This window comes from Eucyclogobius newberryi, unplaced genomic scaffold (assembly GCF_026437365.1).
Source record: "Eucyclogobius newberryi isolate DKJ021-1_F unplaced genomic scaffold, fEucNew1.0.hap1 SCAF_13, whole genome shotgun sequence".
Taxonomy (NCBI): Eukaryota; Metazoa; Chordata; class Actinopteri; order Gobiiformes; family Gobiidae; genus Eucyclogobius; species Eucyclogobius newberryi.
In genome coordinates, this window is record NW_027315757.1 from 36,225,020 (window position 1) to 36,252,311 (window position 27,292).

General features: G+C 49.0%; 1 protein-coding gene across 1 annotated transcript in view; it reads right to left on the bottom strand.

Annotated features, from left to right (window-relative positions):
- The window catches only part of hsd3b7 (hydroxy-delta-5-steroid dehydrogenase, 3 beta- and steroid delta-isomerase), a 56,907-nt gene extending 29,817 nt beyond the window's left edge, over positions 1-27,090 (bottom strand). The window contains exons 1-5 of the mRNA XM_072443795.1: positions 26,901-27,090; positions 25,294-25,449; positions 22,341-22,449; positions 19,296-19,395; positions 17,810-17,972 (exon numbers count right to left, since the gene is read on the bottom strand). Coding sequence (XP_072299896.1) covers positions 17,810-17,972; positions 19,296-19,395; positions 22,341-22,449; positions 25,294-25,449; positions 26,901-27,063 — 691 coding nt within the window. The 5' untranslated portion in view covers positions 27,064-27,090. The remainder of the gene's footprint in view (positions 1-17,809; positions 17,973-19,295; positions 19,396-22,340; positions 22,450-25,293; positions 25,450-26,900) is intronic.
- Positions 27,091-27,292: the final 202 nt, after the last annotated feature.

Sequence of the window (27,292 nt, forward strand, 5' to 3'; positions counted from 1 at the left end):
GTTCCTGTACAGGTCTTATACTGAGAGTCATGTGGTGCCGGAGGTTCCTGTACAGGTCTTATATTGAGAGTCATGTGGTGCCTGAGGTTCCTGTACAGGTCTTATACTGAGAGTCATGTGGTGCCTGAGGTTCCTGTGCAGGTCTTATACTGAGAGTCATGTGGTGCCTGAGGTTCCTGTACAGGTCTTATACTGAGAGTCATGTGGTGCCTGAGGTTCCTGAACAGGTCTTATACTGAGAGTAATGTGGTGCCTGAGGTTCCTGTACAGGTCTTATACTGAGAGTAATGTGGTGCCTGAGGTTCCTGTACAGGTCTTATACTGAGAGTCATGTGGTGCCTGAGGTTCCTTTACAGGTCTTATACTGAGAGTCATGTGGTGCCTGAGGTTCCTGTACAGGTCTTATACTGAGAGTCATGTGGTGCCTTAGGTTCCTGTACAGGTCTTATACTGAGAGTCATGTGGTGCCTGAAGTTCCTGTACAGGTCTTATACTGAGAGTCATGTGGTGCCTGAGGTTCCTGTACAGGTCTTATACTGAGAGTCATGTAGTGCCTGAGGTTCCTGAACAGGTCTTATACTGAGAGTCATGTGGTGCCTGAGGTTCCTGTACAGGTCTTATACTGAGAGTAATGTGGTGCCTGAGGTTCCTGTACAGGTCTTATACTGAGAGTCATGTGGTGCCGGGGGTTCCTGTACAGGTCTTATACTGAGAGTCATGTGGTGCCGGAGGTTCCTGTACAGGTCTTATATTGAGAGTCATGTGGTGCCTGAGGTTCCTGTACAGGTCTTATACTGAGAGTCATGTGGTGCCTGAGGTTCCTGTGCAGGTCTTATACTGAGAGTCATGTGGTGCCTGAGGTTCCTGTACAGGTCTTATACTGAGAGTCATGTGGTGCCTGAGGTTCCTGAACAGGTCTTATACTGAGAGTAATGTGGTGCCTGAGGTTCCTGTACAGGTCTTATACTGAGAGTAATGTGGTGCCTGAGGTTCCTGTACAGGTCTTATACTGAGAGTCATGTGGTGCCTGAGGTTCCTTTACAGGTCTTATACTGAGAGTCATGTGGTGCCTGAGGTTCCTGTACAGGTCTTATACTGAGAGTCATGTGGTGCCTTAGGTTCCTGTACAGGTCTTATACTGAGAGTCATGTGGTGCCTGAAGTTCCTGTACAGGTCTTATACTGAGAGTCATGTGGTGCCTGAGGTTTCTGTACAGGTCTTATACTGAGAGTCATGTAGTGCCTGAGGTTCCTGAACAGGTCTTATACTGAGAGTCATGTGGTGCCTGAGGTTCCTGTACAGGTCTTATACTGAGAGTAATGTGGTGCCTGAGGTTCCTGTACAGGTCTTATACTGAGAGTCATGTGGTGCCTGAGGTTCCTGTGCAGGTCTTATACTGAGAGTCATGTGGTGCCTGAGGTTCCTGAACAGGTCTTATTCTGAGAGTCATGTGGTGCCGGGGGTTCCTGTACAGGTCTTATACTGAGAGTAATGTGCTGCCTGAGGTTCCTGTACAGGTCTTATACTGAGAGTCATGTGGTGCCTGAGGTTCCTGCACAGGTCTTATACTGAGAGTCATGTGGTGCCTGAGGTTCCTGTACAGGTCTCACACTGAGAGTCATGTGGTGCCTGAGGTTCCTGTACAGGTCTCACACTGAGAGTCATGTGGTGCCTGAGGTTCCTATACAGGTCTCACACTGAGAGTCATGTGGTGCCTGAGGTTCCTGTACAGGTCTTATACAGAGAGTCATGTGGTGCCTGAGGTTCCTGTACAGGTCTTATACTGAGAGTCATGTGGTGCCTGAGGTTCCTGTACAGGTCTTATACTGAGAGTCATGAGGTGCCTGAGGTTCCTGTACAGGTCTTATACTGAGAGTCATGTGGTGCCTGAGGTTCCTGTACAGGTCTTATACTGAGAGTTATGTGGTGCCTGAGGTTCCTGTACAGGTCTCACACTGAGAGTCATGTGGTGCCGGGGGTTCCTGTACAGGTCTTATACTGAGAGTCATGTGGTGCCTGAGGTTCCTGTACAGGTCTTATACTGAGAGTCATGTGGTGCCTGAGGTTCCTGTACAGGTCTTATACTGAGAGTCATGTGGTGCCTGAGGTTCCTGTATAGGTCTTATACTGAGAGTCATGTGGTGCCGGCGGTTCCTGTACAGGTCTTATACTGAGAGTCATGTGGTGCCTGAGGTTCCTGTACAGGTCTTATATTGAGAGTCATGTGGTGCCTGAGGTTCCTGTGCAGGTCTTATACTGAGAGTCATGTGGTGCCTGAGGTTCCTGAACAGGTCTTATACTGAGAGTCATGTGGTGCCTGAGGTTCCTGTACAGGTCTTATACTGAGAGTCATGTGGTGCCTGAGGTTCCTGTACAGGTCTTATACTGAGAGTCATGTGGTGCCTGAGGTTCCTGTGCAGGTCTTATACTGAGAGTCATGTGGTGCCTGAGGTTCCTGAACATGTCTTATACTGAGAGTCATGTGGTGCCTGAGGTTCCTGTACAGGTCTTATACGGAGAGTAATGTGGTGCCTGAGGTTCCTGTACAGATCTTATACTGAGAGTCATGTGGTGCCTGAGGTTCCTGTGCAGGTCTTATACTGAGAGTCATGTGGTGCCTGAGGTTCCGTTACAGGTCTTATACTGAGAGTCATGTGGTGCCGGGGGTTCCTGTACAGGTCTTATTCTGAGAGTCATGTGGTGCCGGGGGTTCCTGTACAGGTCTTATACTGAGAGTAATGTGGTACCTGAGGTTCCTGTACAGGTCTTATACTGAGAGTCATGTGGTGCCTGAGGTTCCTGTACAGGTCTTATACTGAGAGTCATGTGGTGCCGGGGGTTCCTGTACAGGTCTTATACTGAGAGTCATGTGGTGCCTGAGGTTCCTGTACAGGTCTTATACTGAGAGTCATGTGGTGCCTGAGGTTCCTGAACAGGTCTTATACTGAGAGTCATGTGGTGCCTGAGGTTCCTGTACAGGTCTTATACTGAGAGTCATGTGGTGCCTGAGGTTCCTGTACAGGTCTTATACTGAGAGTCATGTGGTGCCTGAGGTTCCTGTGCAGGTCTTATACTGAGAGTCATGTGGTGCCTGAGGTTCCTGAACATGTCTTATACTGAGAGTCATGTGGTGCCTGAGGTTCCTGTACAGGTCTTATACGGAGAGTAATGTGGTGCCTGAGGTTCCTGTACAGGTCTTATACTGAGAGTCATGTGGTGCCTGAGGTTCCTGTGCAGGTCTTATACTGAGAGTCATGTGGTGCCTGAGGTTCCGTTACAGGTCTTATACTGAGAGTCATGTGGTGCCGGGGGTTCCTGTACAGGTCTTATTCTGAGAGTCATGTGGTGCCGGGGGTTCCTGTACAGGTCTTATACTGAGAGTAATGTGGTGCCTGAGGTTCCTGTACAGGTCTTATACTGAGAGTCATGTGGTGCCTGAGGTTCCTGTACAGGTCTTATACTGAGAGTCATGTGGTGCCGGGGGTTCCTGTACAGGTCTTATACTGAGAGTCATGTGGTGCCTGAGGTTCCTGTACAGGTCTTATACTGAGAGTCATGTGGTGCCGGGGGTTCCTGTACAGGTCTTATACTGAGAGTCATGTGGTGCCGGGGGTTCCTGTACAGGTCTTATACTGAGAGTCATGTGGTGCCTGAGGTTCCTGTACAGGTCTTATACTGAGAGTCATGTGGTGCCTGAGGTTCCTGTGCAGGTCTTATACTGAGAGTCATGTGGTGCCTGAGGTTCCTGAACAGGTCTTATACTGAGAGTCATGTGGTGCCTGAGGTTCCTGTACAGGTCTTATACTGAGAGTCATGTGGTGCCTGAGGTTCCTGTGCAGGTCTTATACTGAGAGTCATGTGGTGCCTGAGGTTCCTGTACAGGTCTTATACTGAGAGTCATGTGGTGCCTGAGGTTCCTGTACAGGTCTTATACTGAGAGTCATGTGGTGCCGGGGGTTCCTGTACAGGTCTTATATTGAGAGTCATGTGGTGCCTGAGGTTCCTGTACAGGTATTATACTGAGAGTCATGTGGTGCCTGAGGTTCCTGTGCAGGTCTTATACTGAGAGTCATGTGGTGCCTGAGGTTCCTGAACAGGTCTTATACTGAGAGTCATGTGGTGCCTGAGGTTCCTGTACAGGTCTTATACTGAGAGTCATGTGGTGCCTGAGGTTCCTGTACAGGTCTTATACTGAGAGTCATGTGGTGCCTGAGGTTCCTGTACAGGTCTTATACTGAGAGTCATGTGGTGCCGGGGGTTCCTGTACAGGTCTTTTTCTGAGAGTCATGTGGTGCCGGGGGTTCCTGTACAGGTCTTATACTGAGAGTAATGTGGTGCCTGAGGTTCCTGTACAGGTCTTATACTGAGAGTCATGTGGTGCCTGAGGTTCCTGTACAGGTCTTATACTGAGAGTCATGTGGTGCCTGAGGTTCCTGTGCAGGTCTTATACTGAGTGTCATGTGGTGCCTGAGGTTCCTGAACAGGTCTTATACTGAGAGTCATGTGGTGCCTGAGGTTCCTGTACAGGTCTTATACGGAGAGTAATGTGGTGCCTGAGGTTCCTGTACAGGTCTTATACTGAGAGTCATGTGGTGCCTGAGGTTCCTGTGCAGGTCTTATGCTGAGAGTCATGTGGTGCCTGAGGTTCCGTTACAGGTCTTATACTGAGAGTCATGTGGTGCCTGAGGTTCCGTTACAGGTCTTATACTGAGAGTCATGTGGTGCCGGGGGTTCCTGTACAGGTCTTATTCTGAGAGTCATGTGGTGCCGGGGGTTCCTGTACAGGTCTTATACTGAGAGTAATGTGGTGCCTGAGGTTCCTGTACAGGTCTTATACTGAGAGTCATGTGGTGCCTGAGGTTCCTGTACAGGTCTTATACTGAGAGTCATGTGGTGCCTGAGGTTCCTGTACAGGTCTCACACTGAGAGTCATGTGATGACTGAGGTTCCTGTACAGGTCTTATACTGAGAGTCATGTGGTGCCTGAGGTTCCTGTACAGGTCTTATACTGAGAGTCATGTGGTGCCTGAGGTTCCTGTACAGGTCTTATACTGAGAGTCATGTGGTGCCTGAGATTCCTGTACAGGTCTCACACTGAGTCATGTGGTGCCGGGGGTTCCTGTACAGGTCTCATACTGAGAGTCATGTGGTGCCTGAGGTTCCTGTACAGGTCTTATACTGAGAGTCATGTGGTGCCTGAGGTTCCTGTACAGGTCTCATACTGAGAGTCATGTGGTGCCTGAGTTTCCTGTACAGGTCTTATACTGAGAGTCATGTGGTGCCGGGGGTTCCTGTACAGGTCTTATACTGAGAGTCATGTGGTGCCTGAGGTTCCTGTACAGGTCTTATACTGAGAGTCATGTGGTGCCTGAGGTTCCTGTACAGGTCTTATACTGAGAGTCATGTGGTGCTGGGGGTTCCTGTACAGGTCTTATACTGAGAGTCATGTGGTGCCGGGGGTTCCTGTACAGGTCTTATACTGAGAGTCAGGTGGTGCCGGGGGTTCCTGTACAGGTCTTATACTGAGAGTAATGTGGTGCCTGAGGTTCCTGTACAGGTCTTATACTGAGAGTCATGTGGTGCCGGGGGTTCCTGTACAGGTCTTATACTGAGAGTCATGTGGTGCCGGAGGTTCCTGTACAGGTCTTATATTGAGAGTCATGTGGTGCCTGAGGTTCCTGTACAGGTCTTATACTGAGAGTCATGTGGTTCCTGAGGTTCCTGTGCAGGTCTTATAATGAGAGTCATGTGGTGCCTGAGGTTCCTGAACAGGTCTAATACTGAGAGTCATGTGGTGCCTGAGGTTCCTGTACAGGTCTTATACTGAGAGTCATGTGGTGCCTGAGGTTCCTGTACAGGTCTTATACTGAGAGTCATGTGGTGCCTGAGGTTCCTGTGCAGGTCTTATACTGAGAGTCATGTGGTGCCTGAGGTTCCTGAACAGGTCTTATACTGAGAGTCATGTGGTGCCTGAGGTTCCTGTACAGATCTCATACTGAGAGTCATGTGGTGCCGGGGGTTCCTGTACAGGTCTTATACTGAGAGTCATGTGGTGCCTGGGGTTCCTGTACAGGTCTTATACTGAGAGTCATGTGGTGCCTGAGGTTCCTGTACAGGTCTTATACTGAGAGTCATGTGGTGCCTGAGGTTCCTGTAGAGGTCTTATACTGAGAGTCATGTGGTGCCTGAGGTTCCTGTGCAGGTCTTATACTGAGAGTCATGTGGTCCCTGAGGTTCCTGAACAGGTCTTATACTGAGAGTCATGTGGTGCCTGAGGTTCCTGTACAGGTCTTATACGGAGAGTAATGTGGTGCCTGAGGTTCCTGTACAGGTCTTATACTGAGAGTCATGTGGTGCCTGAGGTTCCTGTGCAGGTCTTATACTGAGAGTCATGTGGTGCCTGAGGTTCCGTTACAGGTCTTATACTGAGAGTCATGTGGTGCCGGGGGTTCCTGTACAGGTCTTATTCTGAGAGTCATGTGGTTCCTGAGGTTCCTGTGCAGGTCTTATACTGAGAGTCATGTGGTGCCTGAGGTTCCTGAACAGGTCTAATACTGAGAGTCATGTGGTGCCTGAGGTTCCTGTACAGGTCTTATACTGAGAGTCATGTGGTGCCTGAGGTTTCTGTACAGGTCTTATACTGAGAGTCATGTGGTGCCTGAGGTTCCTGTGCAGGTCTTATACTGAGAGTCATGTGGTGCCTGAGGTTCCTGAACAGGTCCTAAACTGAGAGTCATGTGGTGCCTGAGGTTCCTGTACAGATCTCATACTGAGAGTCATGTGGTGCCGGGGGTTCCTGTACAGGTCTTATACTGAGAGTCATGTGGTGCCTGGGGTTCCTGTACAGGTCTTATACTGAGAGTCATGTGGTGCCTGAGGTTCCTGTACAGGTCTTATACTGAGAGTCATGTGGTGCCTGAGGTTCCTGCAGAGGTCTTATACTGAGAGTCATGTGGTGTCTGAGGTTCCTGTGCAGGTCTTATACTGAGAGTCATGTGGTGCCTGAGGTTCCTGAGCAGGTCTTACAATGAGAGTCATGTGGTGCCTGAGGTTCCTGTACAGGTCTTATACGGAGAGTAATGTGGTGCCTGAGGTTCCTGTACAGGTCTTATACTGAGAGTCATGTGGTGCCTGAGGTTCCTGTGCAGGTCTTATACTGAGAGTCATGTGGTGCCTGAGGTTCCGTTACAGGTCTTATACTGAGAGTCATGTGGTGCCGGGGGTTCCTGTACAGGTCTTATTCTGAGAGTCATGTGGTGCCTGAGGTTCCTGTACAGGTCTTATACTGAGAGTCATGTGGTGCCTGAGGTTCCTGTACAGGTCTTATACTGAGAGTCATGTGGTGCCTGAGGTTCCTGTACAGGTCTCACACTGAGTCATGTGGTGCCGGGGGTTCCTGTACAGGTCTCATACTGAGAGTCATGTGGTGCCTGAGGTTCCTGTACAGGTCTTATACTGAGAGTCATGTGGTGCCTGAGGTTCCTGTACAGGTCTCATACTGAGAGTCATGTGGTGCCTGAGGTTCCTCTACAGGTCTTATACTGAGAGTCATGTGGTGCCGGGGGTTCCTGTACAGGTCTTATACTGAGAGTCATGTGGTGCCTGAGGTTCCTGTACAGGTCTTATACTGAGAGTCATGTGGTGCCTGAGGTTCCTGTACAGGTCTTATACTGAGAGTCATGTGGTGCTGGGGGTTCCTGTACAGGTCTTATACTGAGAGTCATGTGGTGCCGGGGGTTCCTGTACAGGTCTTATACTGAGAGTCAGGTGGTGCCGGGGGTTCCTGTACAGGTCTTATACTGAGAGTAATGTGGTGCCTGAGGTTCCTGTACAGGTCTTATACTGAGAGTCATGTGGTGCCGGGGGTTCCTGTACAGGTCTTATACTGAGAGTCATGTGGTGCCTGAGGTTCCGTTACAGGTCTTATACTGAGAGTCATGTGGTGCCGGGGGTTCCTGTACAGGTCTTATTCTGAGAGTCATGTGGTGCCGGGGGTTCCTGTACAGGTCTTATACTGAGAGTAATGTGGTGCCTGAGGTTCCTGTACAGGTCTTATACTGAGAGTCATGTGGTGCCTGAGGTTCCTGTACAGGTCTTATACTGAGAGTCATGTGGTGCCTGAGGTTCCTGTACAGGTCTCACACTGAGAGTCATGTGATGCCTGAGGTTCCTGTACAGGTCTTATACTGAGAGTCATGTGGTGCCTGAGGTTCCTGTACAGGTCTTATACTGAGAGTCATGTGGTGCCTGAGGTTCCTGTACAGGTCTTATACTGAGAGTCATGTGGTGCCTGAGATTCCTGTACAGGTCTCACACTGAGTCATGTGGTGCCGGGGGTTCCTGTACAGGTCTCATACTGAGAGTCATGTGGTGCCTGAGGTTCCTGTACAGGTCTTATACTGAGAGTCATGTGGTGCCTGAGGTTCCTGTACAGGTCTCATACTGAGAGTCATGTGGTGCCTGAGTTTCCTGTACAGGTCTTATACTGAGAGTCATGTGGTGCCGGGGGTTCCTGTACAGGTCTTATACTGAGAGTCATGTGGTGCCTGAGGTTCCTGTACAGGTCTTATACTGAGAGTCATGTGGTGCCTGAGGTTCCTGTACAGGTCTTATACTGAGAGTCATGTGGTGCTGGGGGTTCCTGTACAGGTCTTATACTGAGAGTCATGTGGTGCCGGGGGTTCCTGTACAGGTCTTATACTGAGAGTCAGGTGGTGCCGGGGGTTCCTGTACAGGTCTTATACTGAGAGTAATGTGGTGCCTGAGGTTCCTGTACAGGTCTTATACTGAGAGTCATGTGGTGCCGGGGGTTCCTGTACAGGTCTTATACTGAGAGTCATGTGGTGCCGGAGGTTCCTGTACAGGTCTTATATTGAGAGTCATGTGGTGCCTGAGGTTCCTGTACAGGTCTTATACTGAGAGTCATGTGGTTCCTGAGGTTCCTGTGCAGGTCTTATAATGAGAGTCATGTGGTGCCTGAGGTTCCTGAACAGGTCTAATACTGAGAGTCATGTGGTGCCTGAGGTTCCTGTACAGGTCTTATACTGAGAGTCATGTGGTGCCTGAGGTTCCTGTACAGGTCTTATACTGAGAGTCATGTGGTGCCTGAGGTTCCTGTGCAGGTCTTATACTGAGAGTCATGTGGTGCCTGAGGTTCCTGAACAGGTCTTATACTGAGAGTCATGTGGTGCCTGAGGTTCCTGTACAGATCTCATACTGAGAGTCATGTGGTGCCGGGGGTTCCTGTACAGGTCTTATACTGAGAGTCATGTGGTGCCTGGGGTTCCTGTACAGGTCTTATACTGAGAGTCATGTGGTGCCTGAGGTTCCTGTACAGGTCTTATACTGAGAGTCATGTGGTGCCTGAGGTTCCTGTAGAGGTCTTATACTGAGAGTCATGTGGTGCCTGAGGTTCCTGTGCAGGTCTTATACTGAGAGTCATGTGGTCCCTGAGGTTCCTGAACAGGTCTTATACTGAGAGTCATGTGGTGCCTGAGGTTCCTGTACAGGTCTTATACGGACAGTAATGTGGTGCCTGAGGTTCCTGTACAGGTCTTATACTGAGAGTCATGTGGTGCCTGAGGTTCCTGTGCAGGTCTTATACTGAGAGTCATGTGGTGCCTGAGGTTCCGTTACAGGTCTTATACTGAGAGTCATGTGGTGCCGGGGGTTCCTGTACAGGTCTTATTCTGAGAGTCATGTGGTTCCTGAGGTTCCTGTGCAGGTCTTATACTGAGAGTCATGTGGTGCCTGAGGTTCCTGAACAGGTCTAATACTGAGAGTCATGTGGTGCCTGAGGTTCCTGTACAGGTCTTATACTGAGAGTCATGTGGTGCCTGAGGTTTCTGTACAGGTCTTATACTGAGAGTCATGTGGTGCCTGAGGTTCCTGTGCAGGTCTTATACTGAGAGTCATGTGGTGCCTGAGGTTCCTGAACAGGTCCTAAACTGAGAGTCATGTGGTGCCTGAGGTTCCTGTACAGATCTCATACTGAGAGTCATGTGGTGCCGGGGGTTCCTGTACAGGTCTTATACTGAGAGTCATGTGGTGCCTGGGGTTCCTGTACAGGTCTTATACTGAGAGTCATGTGGTGCCTGAGGTTCCTGTACAGGTCTTATACTGAGAGTCATGTGGTGCCTGAGGTTCCTGCAGAGGTCTTATACTGAGAGTCATGTGGTGTCTGAGGTTCCTGTGCAGGTCTTATACTGAGAGTCATGTGGTGCCTGAGGTTCCTGAGCAGGTCTTACACTGAGAGTCATGTGGTGCCTGAGGTTCCTGTACAGGTCTTATACGGAGAGTAATGTGGTGCCTGAGGTTCCTGTACAGGTCTTATACTGAGAGTCATGTGGTGCCTGAGGTTCCTGTGCAGGTCTTATACTGAGAGTCATGTGGTGCCTGAGGTTCCGTTACAGGTCTTATACTGAGAGTCATGTGGTGCCGGGGGTTCCTGTACAGGTCTTATTCTGAGAGTCATGTGGTGCCTGAGGTTCCTGTACAGGTCTTATACTGAGAGTCATGTGGTGCCTGAGGTTCCTGTACAGGTCTTATACTGAGAGTCATGTGGTGCCTGAGGTTCCTGTACAGGTCTCACACTGAGTCATGTGGTGCCGGGGGTTCCTGTACAGGTCTCATACTGAGAGTCATGTGGTGCCTGAGGTTCCTGTACAGGTCTTATACTGAGAGTCATGTGGTGCCTGAGGTTCCTGTACAGGTCTCATACTGAGAGTCATGTGGTGCCTGAGGTTCCTCTACAGGTCTTATACTGAGAGTCATGTGGTGCCGGGGGTTCCTGTACAGGTCTTATACTGAGAGTCATGTGGTGCCTGAGGTTCCTGTACAGGTCTTATACTGAGAGTCATGTGGTGCCTGAGGTTCCTGTACAGGTCTTATACTGAGAGTCATGTGGTGCTGGGGGTTCCTGTACAGGTCTTATACTGAGAGTCATGTGGTGCCGGGGGTTCCTGTACAGGTCTTATACTGAGAGTCAGGTGGTGCCGGGGGTTCCTGTACAGGTCTTATACTGAGAGTAATGTGGTGCCTGAGGTTCCTGTACAGGTCTTAGACTGAGAGTCATGTGGTGCCGGGGGTTCCTGTACAGGTCTTATACTGAGAGTCATGTGGTGCCGGAGGTTCCTGTACAGGTCTTATATTGAGAGTCATGTGGTGCCTGAGGTTCCTGTACAGGTCTTATACTGAGAGTCATGTGGTGCCTGAGGTTCCTGTACAGGTCTTATACTGAGAGTCATGTGGTGCCTGGGGTTCCTGTACAGTTCTTATACTGAGAGTCATGTGGTGCCTGAGGTTCCTGTACAGGTCTTATACTGAGAGTCATGTGGTGCCTGAGGTTCCTGTACAGGTCTTATACTGAGAGTCATGTGGTGTCTGAGGTTCCTGTGCAGGTCTTATACTGAGAGTCATGTGGTGCCTGAGGTTCCTGAGCAGGTCTTATACTGAGAGTCATGTGGTGCCTGAGGTTCCTGTACAGGTCTTATACTGAGAGTCATGTGGTGTCTGAGGTTCCTGTGCAGGTCTTATACTGAGAGTCATGTGGTGCCTGAGGTTCCTGAGCAGGTCTTATACTGAGAGTCATGTGGTGCCTGAGGTTCCTGTACAGGTCTTATACGGAGAGTAATGTGGTGCCTGAGGTTCCTGTACAGGTCTTATACTGAGAGTCATGTGGTGCCTGAGGTTCCTGTGCAGGTCTTATACTGAGAGTCATGTGGTGCCTGAGGTTCCGTTACAGGTCTTATACTGAGAGTCATGTGGTGCCTGAGGTTCCTGTACAGGTCTTATAAGGAGAGTAATGTGGTGCCTGAGGTTCCTGTACAGGTCTTATACTGAGAGTCATGTGGTGCCTGAGGTTCCTGTGCAGGTCTTATACTGAGAGTCATGTGGTTCCTGAGGTTCCGTTACAGGTCTTAAACTGAGAGTCATGTGGTGCCGGGGGTTCCTGTACAGGTCTTATTCTGAGAGTCATGTGGTGCCGGGGGTTCCTGTACAGGTCTTATACTGAGAGTAATGTGGTGCCTGAGGTTCCTGTACAGGTCTTATACTGAGAGTCATGTGGTGCCTGAGGTTACTGTACAGGTCTTATACTGAGAGTCATGTGGTGCCTGAGGTTCCTGTACAGGTCTTATACTGAGAGTCATGTGGTGCCTGAGGTTCCTGTACAGGTCTTATACTGAGAGTCATGTGGTGCCTGAGGTTCCTGTACAGGTCTTATACTGAGAGTCATGTGGTGCTGGGGGTTCCTGTACAGGTCTTGTACTGAGAGTCATGTGGTGCCGGGGGTTCCTGTACAGGTCTTATACTGAGAGTCATGTGGTGCCTGAGGTTCCTGTACAGGTCTTATACTGAGAGTCATGTGGTGCCTGAGGTTCCTGTACAGGTCTTATACTGAGAGTCATGTGGTGCTGGGGGTTCCTGTACAGGTCTTATACTGAGAGTCATGTGGTGCCGGGGGTTCCTGTACAGGTCTTATACTGAGAGTCATGTGGTGCAGGGGGTTCCTGTACAGGTCTTATACTGAGAGTAATGTGGTGCCTGAGGTTCCTGTACAGGTCTTATACTGAGAGTCATGTGGTGCCGGGGGTTCCTGTACAGGTCTCATACTGAGAGTCATGTGGTGCCGGAGGTTCCTGTACAGGTCTTATATTGAGAGTCATGTGGTGCCTGAGGTTCCTGTACAGGTCTTATACTGAGAGTCATGTGGTGCCTGAGGTTCCTGTGCAGGTCTTATACTGAGAGTCATGTGGTGCCTGAGGTTCCTGAACAGTTCTTATACTGAGAGTCATGTGATGCCTGAGGTTCCTGTACAGGTCTTATACTGAGAGTCATGTGGTGCCTGAGGTTCCTGTACAGGTCTTATACTGAGAGTCATGTGGTGCCTGAGGTTCCTGTACAGGTCTCACACTGAGAGTCATGTGGTGCCGGGGGTTCCTGTACAGGTCTTATACTGAGAGTCATGTGGTGCCTGAGGTTCCTGTACAGGTCTTATACTGAGAGTCATGTGGTGCCTGAGGTTCCTGTACAGGTCTCATACTGAGAGTCATGTGCTGCCTGAGGTTCCTGTACAGGTCTTATACTGAGAGTCATGTGGTGCCGGGGGTTCCTGTACAGGTCTTATACTGAGAGTCATGTGGTGCCTGAGGTTCCTGTACAGGTCTTATACTGAGAGTCATGTGGTGCCTAAGGTTCCTGTACAGGTCTTATACTGAGAGTCATGTGGTGCCTGAGGTTCCTGTACAGGTCTTATACTGAGAGTCATGTGGTGCTGGGGGTTCATGTACAGGTCTTATACTGAGAGTCATGTGGTGCCGGGGGTTCCTGTACAGGTCTTATACTGAGAGTCATGTGGTGCCGGGGGTTCCTGTACAGGTCTTATACTGAGAGTAATGTGGTGCCTGAGGTTCCTGTACAGGTCTTATACTGAGAGTCATGTGGTGCCGGGGGTTCCTGTACAGGTCTTATACTGAGAGTCATGTGGTGCCGGAGGTTCCTGTACAGGTCTTATATTGAGAGTCATGTGGTGCCTGAGGTTCCTGTACAGGTCTTATACTGAGAGTCATGTGGTTCCTGAGGTTCCTGTGCAGGTCTTATACTGAGAGTCATGTGGTGCCTGAGGTTCCTGAACAGGTCTTATACTGAGAGTCATGTGGTGCCTGAGGTTCCTGTACAGGTCTTATACTGAGAGTCATGTGGTGCCTGAGGTTCCTGTACAGGTCTTATACTGAGAGTCATGTGGTGCCTGAGGTTCCTGTGCAGGTCTTATACTGAGAGTCATGTGGTGCCTGAGGTTCCTGAACAGGTCTTATACTGAGAGTCATGTGGTGCCGGGGGTTCCTGTACAGGTCTTATACTGAGAGTCATGTGGTGCCTGGGGTTCCTGTACAGATCTTATACTGAGAGTCATGTGGTGCCTGAGGTTCCTGTACAGGTCTTATACTGAGAGTCATGTGGTGCCTGAGGTTCCTGTAGAGGTCTTATACTGAGAGTCATGTGGTGCCTGAGGTTCCTGTACAGGTCTTATACTGAGAGTCATTTGGTGCCTGAGGTTCCTGTACAGGTCTTATACTGAGAGTCATTTGGTGTCTGAGGTTCCTGTACAGGTCTTATACTGAGAGTCATGTGGTGCCTGAGGTTCCTGTACAGGTCTTATACTGAGAGTCATGTGGTGCCGGAGGTTCTTGTACAGGTCTTATACTGAGAGTCATGTGGTGCCGGGTGTTCCTGTACAGGTCTTATACTGAGAGTCATGTGGTGCCGGAGGTTCCTGTACAGGTCTTATACTGAGTCATGTGGTGCCGGGGGTTCCTGTACAGGTCTTATACTGAGAGTAATGTGGTGCCGGGGGTTCCTGTACAGGTCTTATACTGAGAGTCATGTTGTGCCGGGGGTTCCTGTACAGGTCTTGTACTGAGAGTCATGTGGTGCCTGAGGTTCCTGTACAGGTCTTATACTGAGAGTCATGTGGTGCCTGAGGTTCTTGTACAGATCTTACACTGAGAGTCATGTGGTGCCTGAGGTTCCTGTACAGGTCTTATACTGAGAGTCATGTGGTGCCTTAGGTTCCTGTACAGGTCTTATACTGAGAGTCATGTGGTGCCTGAGGTTCCTGTACAGGTCTTATACTGAGAGTCATGTGGTGCCTGAGGTTCTTGTACAGGTCTTATACTGAGAGTCATGTGGTGCCTTAGGTTCCTGTACAGGTCTTATACTGAGAGTCATGTGGTGCCTGAGGTTCCTGTACAGGTCTTATACTGAGAGTCATGTGGTGCCTGAGGTTCCTGTACAGGTCTTATACTGAGAGTCATGTGGTGCCTTAGGTTCCTGTACAGGTCTTATACTGAGAGTCATGTGGTGCCTGAGGTTCCTGTACAGGTCTTATAATGAGAGTCATGTGGTGCCGGGGGTTCCTGTACAGGTCTTATGCTGAGAGTCATGTGGTGCCTTAGGTTCCTGTACAGGTCTTATACTGAGAGTCATGTGGTGCCTGAGGTTCCTGTACAGGTCTTATACTGAGAGTCATGTGGTGCCTGAGGTTCCTGTACAGGTCTTATACTGAGAGTCATGTGGTGCCGGGGGTTCCTGTACAGGTCTTATACTGAGAGTCATGTGGTGCCTCAGGTTCTTGTACAGGTCTTATACTGAGAGTCATGTGGTGCCTGAGGTTCCTGTACAGGTCTTATACTGAGAGTCATGTGGTGCCTGAGGTTCCTGTACAGGTCTTATACTGAGAGTCATGTGGTGCCTGAGGTTCCTGTACAGGTCTTATACTGAGAGTAATGTGTTCCCTGAGGTTCCTGTACAGGTCTTATACTGAGAGTCATGTGGTGCCTGAGGTTCCTGTACAGGTCTTATACTGAGAGTCATGTGGTGTCTCAGGTTCCTGTACAGTTCTTACTGCAGATGACAGACGCTTGAGTCATGAGGAGGAAGTGAAGAATCCCTGTCTCAAATCAGTTCTTACGACATGGAAGGAGCTGATCAGAACAAACAAAACACAGATGTTACAAACTTAAACTGGTAAAACTTTATGACCAAAGGTTTTGTACCAAATAGAACTGACTTGAGACTCAAGGTCTGGAGGACCAAAGGTCAAAGGTTTTTCACCAGATGTAAAAGAGAATCACATGAAGAGCTTTGAGATGTGGAAAGAGAAACAGACTTTTATTGTTTTTTACATATAGAGTTATGACCTTTATGACCTCTGACTGATATGTTTCCTAAAGCTTATAATGTTCTTTTTCCCTTTACGTCTGCTTGTATTCTGGATTTTATCGCTCTCTGTCACATTCAGTATTATGAGTTTATTGTTTGAATAAATAAAAAAATCGAGATCATAAAAGACAAAAACAACTCTATAGCAACAAAGACTCGAGACTCAGATTCTGAGCGAGAGAAAAGGAAGGATCTGTTTCTCCAGACGCTGCGCCAGGAACAAAACACGACACACTAGAGACTCTTCCATTGGAATTCCAAAACAAAGGCATCGTTACCGCGGCGACAGCTCTGACACAGGACATGGGCGTGTCCCTGTGATTTAATGTTGTGTTTGTGTTGTAGACGGGGAAACACCACTTCAGAGCGTTCCCATGGTGACGTGAGTCAGAGGGAATTCCTCGACCGTAACGGCACAGTTCTGGTGCAGGACGTGACACCCTTCTGGTGCAGGACGTGACACCCTTCTGGTGCAGGACGTGACACCCTTCTGGTGCAGGACGTGACACCCTTCTGGTGCAGGACGTGACACCCTTCTGGTGCAGGACGTGACACCCTTCTGGTGCAGGACGTGACACCCTTCTGGTGCAGGGCGTGACACCCTTCTGGTGCAGGACGTGACACCCTTCTGGTGCAGGGCGTGACACCCTTCTGGTGCAGGACGTGACACCCTTCTGGTGCAGGACGTGACACCCTTCTGGTGCAGGACGTGACACCCTTCTGGTGCAGGGCGTGACACCCTTCTGGTGCAGGACGTCCCGCGCCACATGTTCCACAGTGGGACATTAAAGGGCTCAGTGCTGCTCCAATGGCTCTAGAGGACTTAGTTTTGACTCTTCTCCCTCTTTCTTTATCTTCTCTTTTTCTCGTCCTTTTTGCCCTTTAGTACACTCTTGTCTCTCCTCAGATTGTCTCCGTGGAGATGAACAATATGAGTTTTACCACATTTTTTTGAACGTCTGCGAAAGTGGAAAAAGTAAAAAAAAGAAGAAGAAAAAAAAGACAGGTCTGGACTCTAAAGGTCTGGACTCTAAAGGTCTGGACTCTAAAGGTCTGGACTCTAAAGGTCTGGACTCTAAAGGTCTGGACTCTAAAGGTCTGGACTCTAAAGGTCTGGACTCTAAAGGTCTGGACTCTAAAGGTCTGGCGTGACCTTCCTTTGCCGGCTCCAAACAATTCTTCTTATTTGACTTTTGTCCTCGAGGTTCAGGGCCTTTTATATTTGTTATATTTATTATGCAGTATTTATATTGTCACTTGAATCTCTCATGGCGCCTCATCAGGACCAAAGGGAAATGACCAAAGGGAAAAGTGAGAACGCACTTGTAATTAAGTCACAGATCTGGGGAACTTGGAACGGTGTTTTTTTGGTTCAGAGGCTGCGGTCAGCTGCGGTCAGCTACGGTCAGCTGAAGCGGTCAGCTGCATTCAGCTGCATTCAGCTACGGTCAGCTGAAGCGGTCAGCTGCATTCAGCTGCATTCAGCTACGGTCAGCTGCGGTCAGCTACGGTCAGCTGAAGCGGTCAGCTGCATTCAGCTGCGGTCAGCTACGGTCAGCTGAAGCGGTCAGCTGCATTCAGCTGCGGTCAGCTACGGTCAGCTGAAGCGGTCAGCTGCATTCAGCTGCGGTCAGCTGCGGTCAGCTACGGTCAGCTGAAGCGGTCAGCTGCATTCAGCTACGGTCAGCTGCGGTCAGCTACGGTCAGCTGAAGCGGTCAGCTGCATTCAGCTGCGGTCAGCTGCGGTCAGCTACGGTCAGCTGAAGCGGTCAGCTGCATTCAGCTGCGGTCAGCTGCGGTCAGCTACGGTCAGCTGAAGCGGTCAGCTGCATTCAGCTGCGGTCAGCTGCGGTCAGCTACGGTCAGCTGAAGCGGTCAGCTGCATTCAGCTGCATTCAGCTGCGGTCAGCTGCGGTCAGCTACGGTCAGCTGAAGCGGTCAGCTGCATTCAGCTACGGTCAGCTGCGGTCAGCTACGGTCAGCTGAAGCAGTCAGCTGCAGTCAGCCGCAGTCAGCTGCAGTCAGCTGCGGTCAGCTGCGGTCAGTACAAAGTCAATCATCTAAACTAAAGCGTGTTTTGGGGTCTCACCCGCGTAGACCCGGCCGTGCTCCGTCTCGTCCGGGATGCCCCCCACCAGGACCCCGCCCCTGCTCACACACTGCTCCCAGAAGTCCCTGAGCAGGTCGTGACCCTCGCCGTAGATCCCGGTGGGTCTGAGCGAGCAAGAGCACAGAGTCTTCCCCCCGTTCACCTGAAAGAAGAAGACGTTCAGTCCAAACATGCTAATGTCTTTATTCTGTTCTGTTGCTGTGGCAACAACACTTTAAATGTAGTTTTGACAAAGTCAAGGAGTTAGTTAGGAGATAGTTTAAGCTCAATAAAGTCTGACTTTACTCAGATTGGCTTAGTTTTTCTAGTTAAAATATTTAAAAGTATCATTTAAACAAGTATTTATGAGTAAAAGTATTTCAGTCAATTTGATCCAAAAATGTGTTTGTAAAAGAAATTTCAGCTTTGGCCAAAGTATCTGAGCCAAGACTAAACCAGGACTAAACCAGGACTAAACCAGGTCTAAACCAGGACTAAACCAGGACTAAACCAGGACTAAACCAGGTCTAAACCAGGACTAAACCAGGACTAAACCAGGACTAAACCAGGACTAAACCAGGTCTAAACCAGGTCTAAACCAGGACTAAACCAGGTCTAAACCAGGACTAAACCACGTCTAAACCAGGACTAAACCAGGACTAAACCAGGTCTAAACCAGGACTCAACCAGGACTCAGCTAGGACTAAACCAGGTCTAAACCAGGACTAAACCAGGACTCAACCAGGTCTAAACCAGGTCTAAACCAGGACTAAACCAGGACTAAACCACGTCTAAACCAGGACTAAACCAGGACTAAACCAGGTCTAAACCAGGTCTAAACCAGGACTCAACCAGGACTCAACCAGGACTCAGCTAGGACTAAACCAGGTCTAAACCAGGTTAAAGTTATGCCCAATGAACAACAGGATTAAATAGGATTAAATAGGATTAAACAGGATTAAACAGGACGTTCTGATTTTATCGCTCTGTGTTTAAAGACTGACGGTGACATCACTGTAATCTAATCTAAAACATGCTGCTCTGATGAGCTCATGTTAAATAAAAGAAGAGTTGGAGCTCTTCAGCCTCTACCGTCTGGCTCTGTTTGCCCCTTGTGGTCTTTGGTCTTTTGTAGTCGCAGCTCCAAGAAAAGTATTGGTAAATAAAATACACATATATATTCACATACATTGGTAGAATTTGAAGAGACATAAGGGAGGCCTAAGTTCTTATTTGAGTCGTGACTGAAGCTTGTTTTTGGTTGATTTGACCTGGAGCTTCATCTGAACCGGAGTTTCCAGTCCTGCTCAGAGGCTTCAGCGTAGATACAGTTACACAAACAGACACAGTTACACAAACCGTCAAACTCACATGTGGCCTATCTGAGCAGTATAAAGAAACCCAGAGGAACACTTCTGAAGGTCACATGCAGAGGTGGAAGAGGGAAACGTGACAGGGCTAGATGTTGTTTGTCTTCAGTTCTCACCGTGACGCCATTGGCCTGGAGCACGAGCCGCTCGGCCTCCATCTTGCTCCTGGGATAAGGCATGAAGTTCTGGACCGTGTAGGTCGTGTCTTCACTCCCCCTGAAACACACACTCAAGGTCATTCTGTCACCCTGAAACACACTCAAAGTCATTCTGTCACCAGAGACACACACTCAAGGTCATTCTGTCACCAGAGACACACACTCAAGGTCATTCTGTCACCATGAAACACACTCAAGGTCATTCTGTCACCCTGAAACACACACTCAAGGTCATTCTGTCACCCTAAAACACACAGTCAAGGTCATTCTGTCACCCTGAAACACACAGTCAAGGTCATTCTGTCACCAGAGACACACACTCAAGGTCATTCTGTCACCATGAAACACACTCAAGGTCATTCTGTCACCCTGAAACACACACTCAAGGTCATTCTGTCACCCTAAAACACACAGTCAAGGTCATTCTGTCACCCTGAAACACACAGTCAAGGTCATTCTGTCACCATAGACACACACTCAAGGTCATTCTGTCACCCTGAAACACACAGTCAAGGTCATTCTGTCACCAGAGACACACTCAAGGTCATTCTGTCACCATGAAACACACTCAAGGTCATTCTGTCACCAGAGACACACACTCAAGGTCATTCTGTCACCATGAAACACACTCAAGGTCATTCTGTCACCCTGAAACACACACTCAAGGTCATTCTGTCACCCGAAACACACACTCAAGGTCATTCTGTCACCATGAAACACACACTCAAGGTCATTCTGTCACCAGAGACACACTTCTGTCACCAGAGACACATACTCAAGGTCATTCTGTCACCATGAAACACACTCAAGGTCATTCTGTCACCATGAAACACACTCAAGGTCATTCTGTCACCATAAAACACACACGCAAGGTCATTCTGTCACCAGAGACACACACTCAAGGTCATTCTGTCACCATGAAACACACTCAAGGTCATTCTGTCACCAGAGACACACACTCAAGGTCATTCTGTCACCATGAAACACACACTCATGGTCATTCTGTCACCCTGAAACACACACTCAAGGTCATTCTGTCACCATAAGAGAGAGAGACCAGAGGGAGGGACCAGAGAGACCAGAGAGAGAGACGAGACCAGAGAGAGACCAGAGAGAGAGACCAGAGAGAGAGACCAGAGAGAGAGACCATAGAGAGAGACCAGAGAGAGACCAGAGAGAGACCAGAGGGAGAGACCAGAGAGAGAGACCAGAGAGAGACCAGAGAGAGAGACCAGACAGAGACCAGAGAGACCAGAGAGAGAGACCAGAGAGAGAGACCAGAGAGAGAGAGCAGAAAGAGACCATAGAGAGAGACCAGAGAGACCAGAGAGACCAGAGAGAGAGACCAGAGAGAGAAAAGAGAGAGAGACCAGAGAGAGAGACCAGAGAGAGACAAGAGAGAGAGACCAGAGAGAGATCAGAGAGAGAGACCAGAGAGAGACCAGAGAGAGACCAGAGAGAGAGACAAGAGAGAGAGACCAGAGAGAGATCAGAGAGAGAGACCAGAGAGAGATCAGAGAGAGAGACCAGAGAGAGAGACCAGAGAGAGACCAGAGAGAGACCAGAGAGAGACCAGAGAGAGAGACCAGAGAGAGAGACCAGAGAGAGAGACCAGAAAGAGACCATAGAGAGAGACCAGAGAGAGAGACCAGAGAGAGACCAGAGAGAGACCAGAGAGAGAGACCAGAGAGAGAGACCAGAGAGAGAGACCAGAGAGAGAGACCAGAAAGAGACCATAGAGAGAGACCAGAGAGAGAGACCAGAGAGAGAGACCAGAAAGAGACCATAGAGAGAGACCAGAGACCAGAGAGAGACCATAGAGAGAGACCAGAGAGAGAGACCAGAGAGAGAGACCAGAAAGAGACCATAGAGAGAGACCAGAGACCAGAGAGAGACCAGAGAGAGAGACCAGAGAGAGAGACCAGAGAGAGAGACCAGAGAGAGAGAATTCTCTTGGGAAAATGTGACAAAGTGCTCATCATTCAAAGGGAAATGCAACGTGTCCTGGGACTGTCCTGTTGCTGCACCTGCAGCACCTGCAGCACCTGCAGCACCTGCAGCACCTGCAGCACCTGCAGCACATGCAGCACATGCTGCACCTGCAGCACATGCAGCACCTGCTGCACCTGCAGCACATGCAGCACCTGCAGCACCTGCAGCACCTGCTGCACCTGCAGCACCTGCTGCACCTGCAGCACATGCAGCACATGCTGCACCTGCAGCACATGCAGCACCTGCAGCACCTGCAGCACATGCAGCACATGCAGCACCTGCAGCACCTGCAGCACATGCAGCACCTGCAGCACCTGCAGCACATGCAGCACATGCAGCACATGCAGCACCTGCGGCACATGCAGCACCTGCGGCACATGCAGCACCTGCAGCACCTGCAGCACCTGCAGCACCTGGAGTGTGGAGTGGAGTGACCTCAGGTCACATATATTTAGAGTATATTTTAGTTTGGCTGCTGAGCCGCTTTACAGATTAGATCAACTTTGAAGAATTGAGAATGAGGAGAACAAACAACAGAATCTAGAGCTCGACCTTTAATGAGACAACTCATTAACTGATTAGAATAAGCAGTTTTCTCCTCGTTCCAAAGTGATTCTGATGAAACTGTCCCAAAGTCTGAGCCTTAAATGAGCTCGTTCATAAATCATAATGAGGAGAAGAGGAAGGTGTTGTTTTGCTGCTGCACCAGGAGCTCCAGAGAAGTTTTTACCATTACGTCAAAATGTCGGATTCAACACTATAATCCTGATTTTAAAAAATGTGTGACTTGTTTTGAAGAATATTCTGGACTTGGATTTTATCAAATACATTTCCCCATAAAATGCGACCTATGTTTTTTTCGGTTAGCGCGACCGGACAAAGGGGTCTCCGTGTTAGCGGACAAAGGGGTCTCCGTGTTAGCGGACAAAGGGGTCTCCGTGTTAGCGGACAAAGGGGTCTCCGTGTTAGCGGACAAAGGGGTCTCCGTGTTAGCGTTAGCATTAGCGTTACCGGACAAAGGGGTCTCCGTTGTGGTTGGGGCCGATCACTTCCATGCTGCTGGTGTAGAGCAGGCTCGAGATGCCGTTCTCCACACACGCCTGGATCACGTTCTCAGTCCCTGGAACGACAAATGCATTTAGATCAAAGCTGTAACTACGGTAACCATTATTTCAGCGTTCAACAGTGAAACGATAATTGAGTGTCTGCGTCATAAAGCAGACACTATATGTTCTTGAGGCGTTTCCACACAAGTTTGACCTCTTTACGATCGCTGCTCCGTCTTATTACAGCTATTGCTTTTGACATCTGTACATACTGTATTTCAGTATTATTAGTAAATTGCTAACGCTAATGCGAATGCTAATTGCTTATAAATGCTTGTTAGCATTAGCGTCTCTACAGGGAGGAGGGGGTGCAGCCGGGTCACAGAGGCTCTTTCTCTTTCTCCCTGCTCAGGTCTGCGTTCAGCACCATCTTAGTTTGTCAGGACAAACAACTATTTGAGTCGCAAACTAAGCAATCATCAACAATGACTGAGCGTCAGTGTTATATATAACACATGTAGTACTCTGACACACGTTGTTGCTGTCGCCGTCGTCGTCGTCGTTGTTGTTGTTGTTTTATGGCGGTTGGCGTCCGAGTGTTGCATTACCGCCAGACTTTATTCCTCAGACTTTTCGTAGTCCTCAGACTGTTGTAAGTGTTACATTGCCTTCCATTACTTTGGTGTTTCAAAGCTCATGAGTTCAAAGATCGTTAGAACATCCTCTTCATCCTCGGCACATTCTTCAACACACCACAACTCTAACTTAACTTCACGACTTCAGCTTGAACAAACTAGTACTGGAGCTAAGGAGACTTTTTTAAAGTCTAAAGAATATTTTTCATGTATTTCAAGTATTTTCAGCAGAAGTCATAGCTGAGTATGTCATAGCATAGAGTGTCTGCATTCTTCCGTAAAAGTACTACATGTGTGTAGTAAAGACTTTATTCTTGTCAGACTCGAGCCATGGAATGGAACATTCATTCCATGGCTCGAGCCTGACAAGAATAAAGTCTTTACTACACACATGTACTTTTACACAAGAATGTAGACACTCGCAATGGCTTCATAAAACAAACCATATCACTGCTAATAACTTTATGACATTTATGAATGATTGACACATGGAGCAGACGAGCAGCTCTGAAGCAATAACACGACGTCATAAACAGCTCCGCCCAGATCTGAAATATGTAAACAAACAGCAGACGATCTTACACAGGAAGTATTTATCACCCGAGTGCGTGAGTATGGTTTTCATGTTTTATAAATATTATGATTCTGTCTACTCCGCTTTAAGGGCCTAAGGTTTCCTTCAATGGCCCCTGGGTAGCACCTGACGCTAGCAGCAGGTGGCAGCACCTGATGCTAGCAGCAGGTGGCAGCACCTGATGCTAGCAGCAGGTGGCAGCACCTGATGCTAGCAGCAGGTGGCATCACCTGATGCTAGCAGCAGGTGGCAGCACCTGACGCTAGCAGCACCTGATGCTAGCAGCAGGTGGCAACACCTGACGCTAGCAGCAGGTGGTAGCTTCACGTCTCTAACTATTACTAGAGTGTCACGACCTCTGAACTGTCACAAATTGGTCCCTCTTCTGTTCCTGGTCTGGTCCCAGCTGCACAGGAGGCGCTGAGGGGCTAGTCTTAGCTAGCACTGCTAATGTTAACTCTGCGCCCTGTTACGCGGTCCGATACACCTGAAGCTACAACCTGGCTATAGCTAGACTTTAGCTCCTCTAAACAGCAGATCTTCTAACTCCGTAACCCAGGCAACCAAAGCTACCACTACACTTCACGCAGCTGTCGTCAGAGAAAGAGCCAGAGTTCTGACTCAACATATGACGACTTGAGCAGGTACAGGCAGAGGAAGATTCAGCCATGACGTTAGCGGCTAGGCTAGCTCAGGCTGAAGCTAGAGAGCGAGGGGGGTTTTCAATCCACGAAATACTGAACAAAGTGAGCTGTGTGAGGCTCTGGGGTGTTTCACTGTCGTGTTTATGAGGCTAAAATTGTATAATTAATGGATTAACGATAGAAAGTAGCAAACGAACAACTCTGAAAACACGATAAAATCACGGGAAGAAGTAAATGTGAGTAAATGCGACTTTTTGCCTCCTGAACAAAAAAGCAGTAATTACAAAATAAAGTATAATTTTTATAACCAATTATTGCTCAGTTAAATTTTCGCCCCGTATTCTAAAAACAGTGTCCCGACACAGTCTCTTCTATAATGGAAAACATAAGTGAGGTCCCATAAAGTCTGGCTGCAGTTCTGTGGTGACAGACATGTGGGCGGGGCCATCCTGCTTCCTGCCTCCACTTCCACCACATCAGGGCCAGGATCCTTTACACAACGTTGAGGATCAAAAAGGCCTCAACTCCACCAGAACCTCAGAAGCTTCAGAACAAGTGTTGAGTTTGAAGAAAGAACACGTTGATGTCTCATTAGCATTAGCATCAAAGTAGCCACAAAAGCATTGACTGAACCAAAGGAAGTTTAGTCTTGTTATCAAAAAGCCGCCAAAACAAAGGCGTGTGAATAATGTGGAGATTTATTCTAGGGGAATAGGACCGTGTCTGAAGGAGCGCTCTAGAGGCTTCGCTAGGGGCTTCTCTAGAGGCTTCTCTAGGGGCTGCTCTAGGGGCTGCTCTAGGGGCTTCTCTAGGGGCTTCTCTAGGGGCTGCTCTAAGAGCTGATCTAGGGGCTGCTCTAGGGCTTCTCTAGGGGCTTCTCTCAGGGGTTCTCTCGGGGGTTCTCTCAGAGGCTGCTCTAGAGGCTTCTCTAGGGGCTTTTCTCAGGGGTTCTCTAGAGGGTTCTCTCGGGGGTTCTCTCGGGGATTCTCTCGGGGGTTCTCTCGGGGGTTCTCTCGGGGGTTCTCTCAGGGGTTCTCTAGAGGCTTCTCTGGTCAGTGTTTTTACCTTTCACGTTGACGCTGTAGATGAGAGCCTCGGGGACCTTGTGCCACACGTCCACCAGACTGGCCGAATGGATGAACACGTCCACTCCATGGGAAGCTTCCAGGACCTGGCTGTAGTCTGTGATGTCGCCCTGGATCACCACGACCTTTGTGCGCTCTGCAAGCGAAACACAGCAACGTCAACTTGTCTTTATGGACCACAGTTTCTGTTGGTTTGGTGAAGCCTCAAACAGCTGCTTTTCTGTGGTTTTGGTTCGATCCTGGTGAAATTTCGTTCTGCAGGTTTCAAAAGGGAACTTCAATCACAACCGCTCCTGTGTCATCCATGACTCACCTGTTCACCTCTAGTGGGCCAGTGAGCGCCCTCTAGTGGGAGGACAGAGGACAAACCAGCTGAGCTCTTGCCGTTTCATATTTCAAGTTTATGACATGTGTGAATAATAACTCTTGGTACGATGTGGTTGTGCTCATGTGCTCATGGTATAAATGTGTTCATATCTAACCAGAAGGACAAAGTGAGGAGTCTGAACGTAACTTAAAGTCCACTTTCAGAATTAAGGTCAAGGCCACGTTATCTTTACGACTGGAGCTCAAGGCTGGTCCCACTCACTCACGTTAGAGTTTAGATGCATGAGTTTGTGAGCTGATCATGGATTACACACAATCTCTCGCCATCAGTCGCTAAAACATTTAAAAACATGTCGGTGGTGAAGTTAAAAGTATTACATTTAAACGCGAACAATGTAAATAGTTTGTCCAAAAAGTCTTTTGACACTTTCCCTTCAAGAGCCTGAGCCTGGATCACGTTTACGTGGAAACGAAAGAACTGTTTTTATAACGTTCCAGTCTCATGTGAACAACAGTCACAGTTTTGTTCATCTCGTGTGTCACGTTAGTTATTGAGTAGAAAAAGTGCTGCTGACCCTGGTGTTGTGTTCCAGGGTCATAGGTCACTGACTGAATGGATGCAGTTCTTGCTCAGGTCCGGCCTCCTCCTGCTGAGGTCCGGCCTCCTCCTGCTGAGGTCCGGCCTCCTCCTGCTGAGGTCCGGCCTCCTCCTGCTGAGGTCCGGCCTCCTCCTGCTGAGGTCCGGCCTCCTCTGACTCACTGGCTGCTGCATAATAAACAATGGAAAAGGTGTTTCACAGCCTCAGGACTCGTCACGAGACGAGGACACAAAGGTCATTTATTTACACAGGAAACACTGACATGTCCTCATGACCCTGCAGCTGTTCAGGTTGATTAATATTCAACTCAAATCACACGTTCCATGTAGAGCAAACATTATGACTAAAACATGTCATTATAATGAAAGACTCTAATGTGGAGGTGGTTATGAATGTTTTACTTCTAGATGTTTCCACGTGAAACAGTTCAAACACAACTTTAGTCAACATAAAGAGCATTATTTATGGAGGATCTAAATGTTAAAACTATGATTATCACCAAACCAGTCCAAAAGGCCAGACGTGTCAGAGCCAGAGCCAGAACCAGAGCCAGAGGCAGAGGCATGCTCCTTTAGAGTTTTACCTGTGCCGTGCTGCTTAGAGCTCCATTAGAGCCCCCTCCTTTAGAGCCCTCCTTTAGAGCCCTTCTTTAGAGCTTTACCTGTGCTCTGCTGCTCCAGACTCGGGTCCGTGACTTTGTCGAAGACCCGGACTTCCTCCACGTCGTGCGGCTCGTGCTCCAGTAAAACCCGCAGTAAGTGTCGGCCTAAGAAGCCGCATCCTCCGGACACGAGGTAGACGCGCCTCCGCTGCTCTCGGGACATCGTCGCGGGACTTGGAGCTTCGACAGCGGCTTGAGGAGAGTGCGCGGCGCGTCTCAGCTCACGGAGCTCCACGAGCAGGGGGAGGAGCCAACTATGACAAGGGAACAGCGAGTGAGGAATGCAAAGAATGCAAAGAATGCAAAGAATGCAAAGAATGCAGCCGTGTTTCATTTTGACTTAGGGCCTGAGGCGGGTCCAGCCTGGGGCCGGTGGCAGGTTAACTCACATT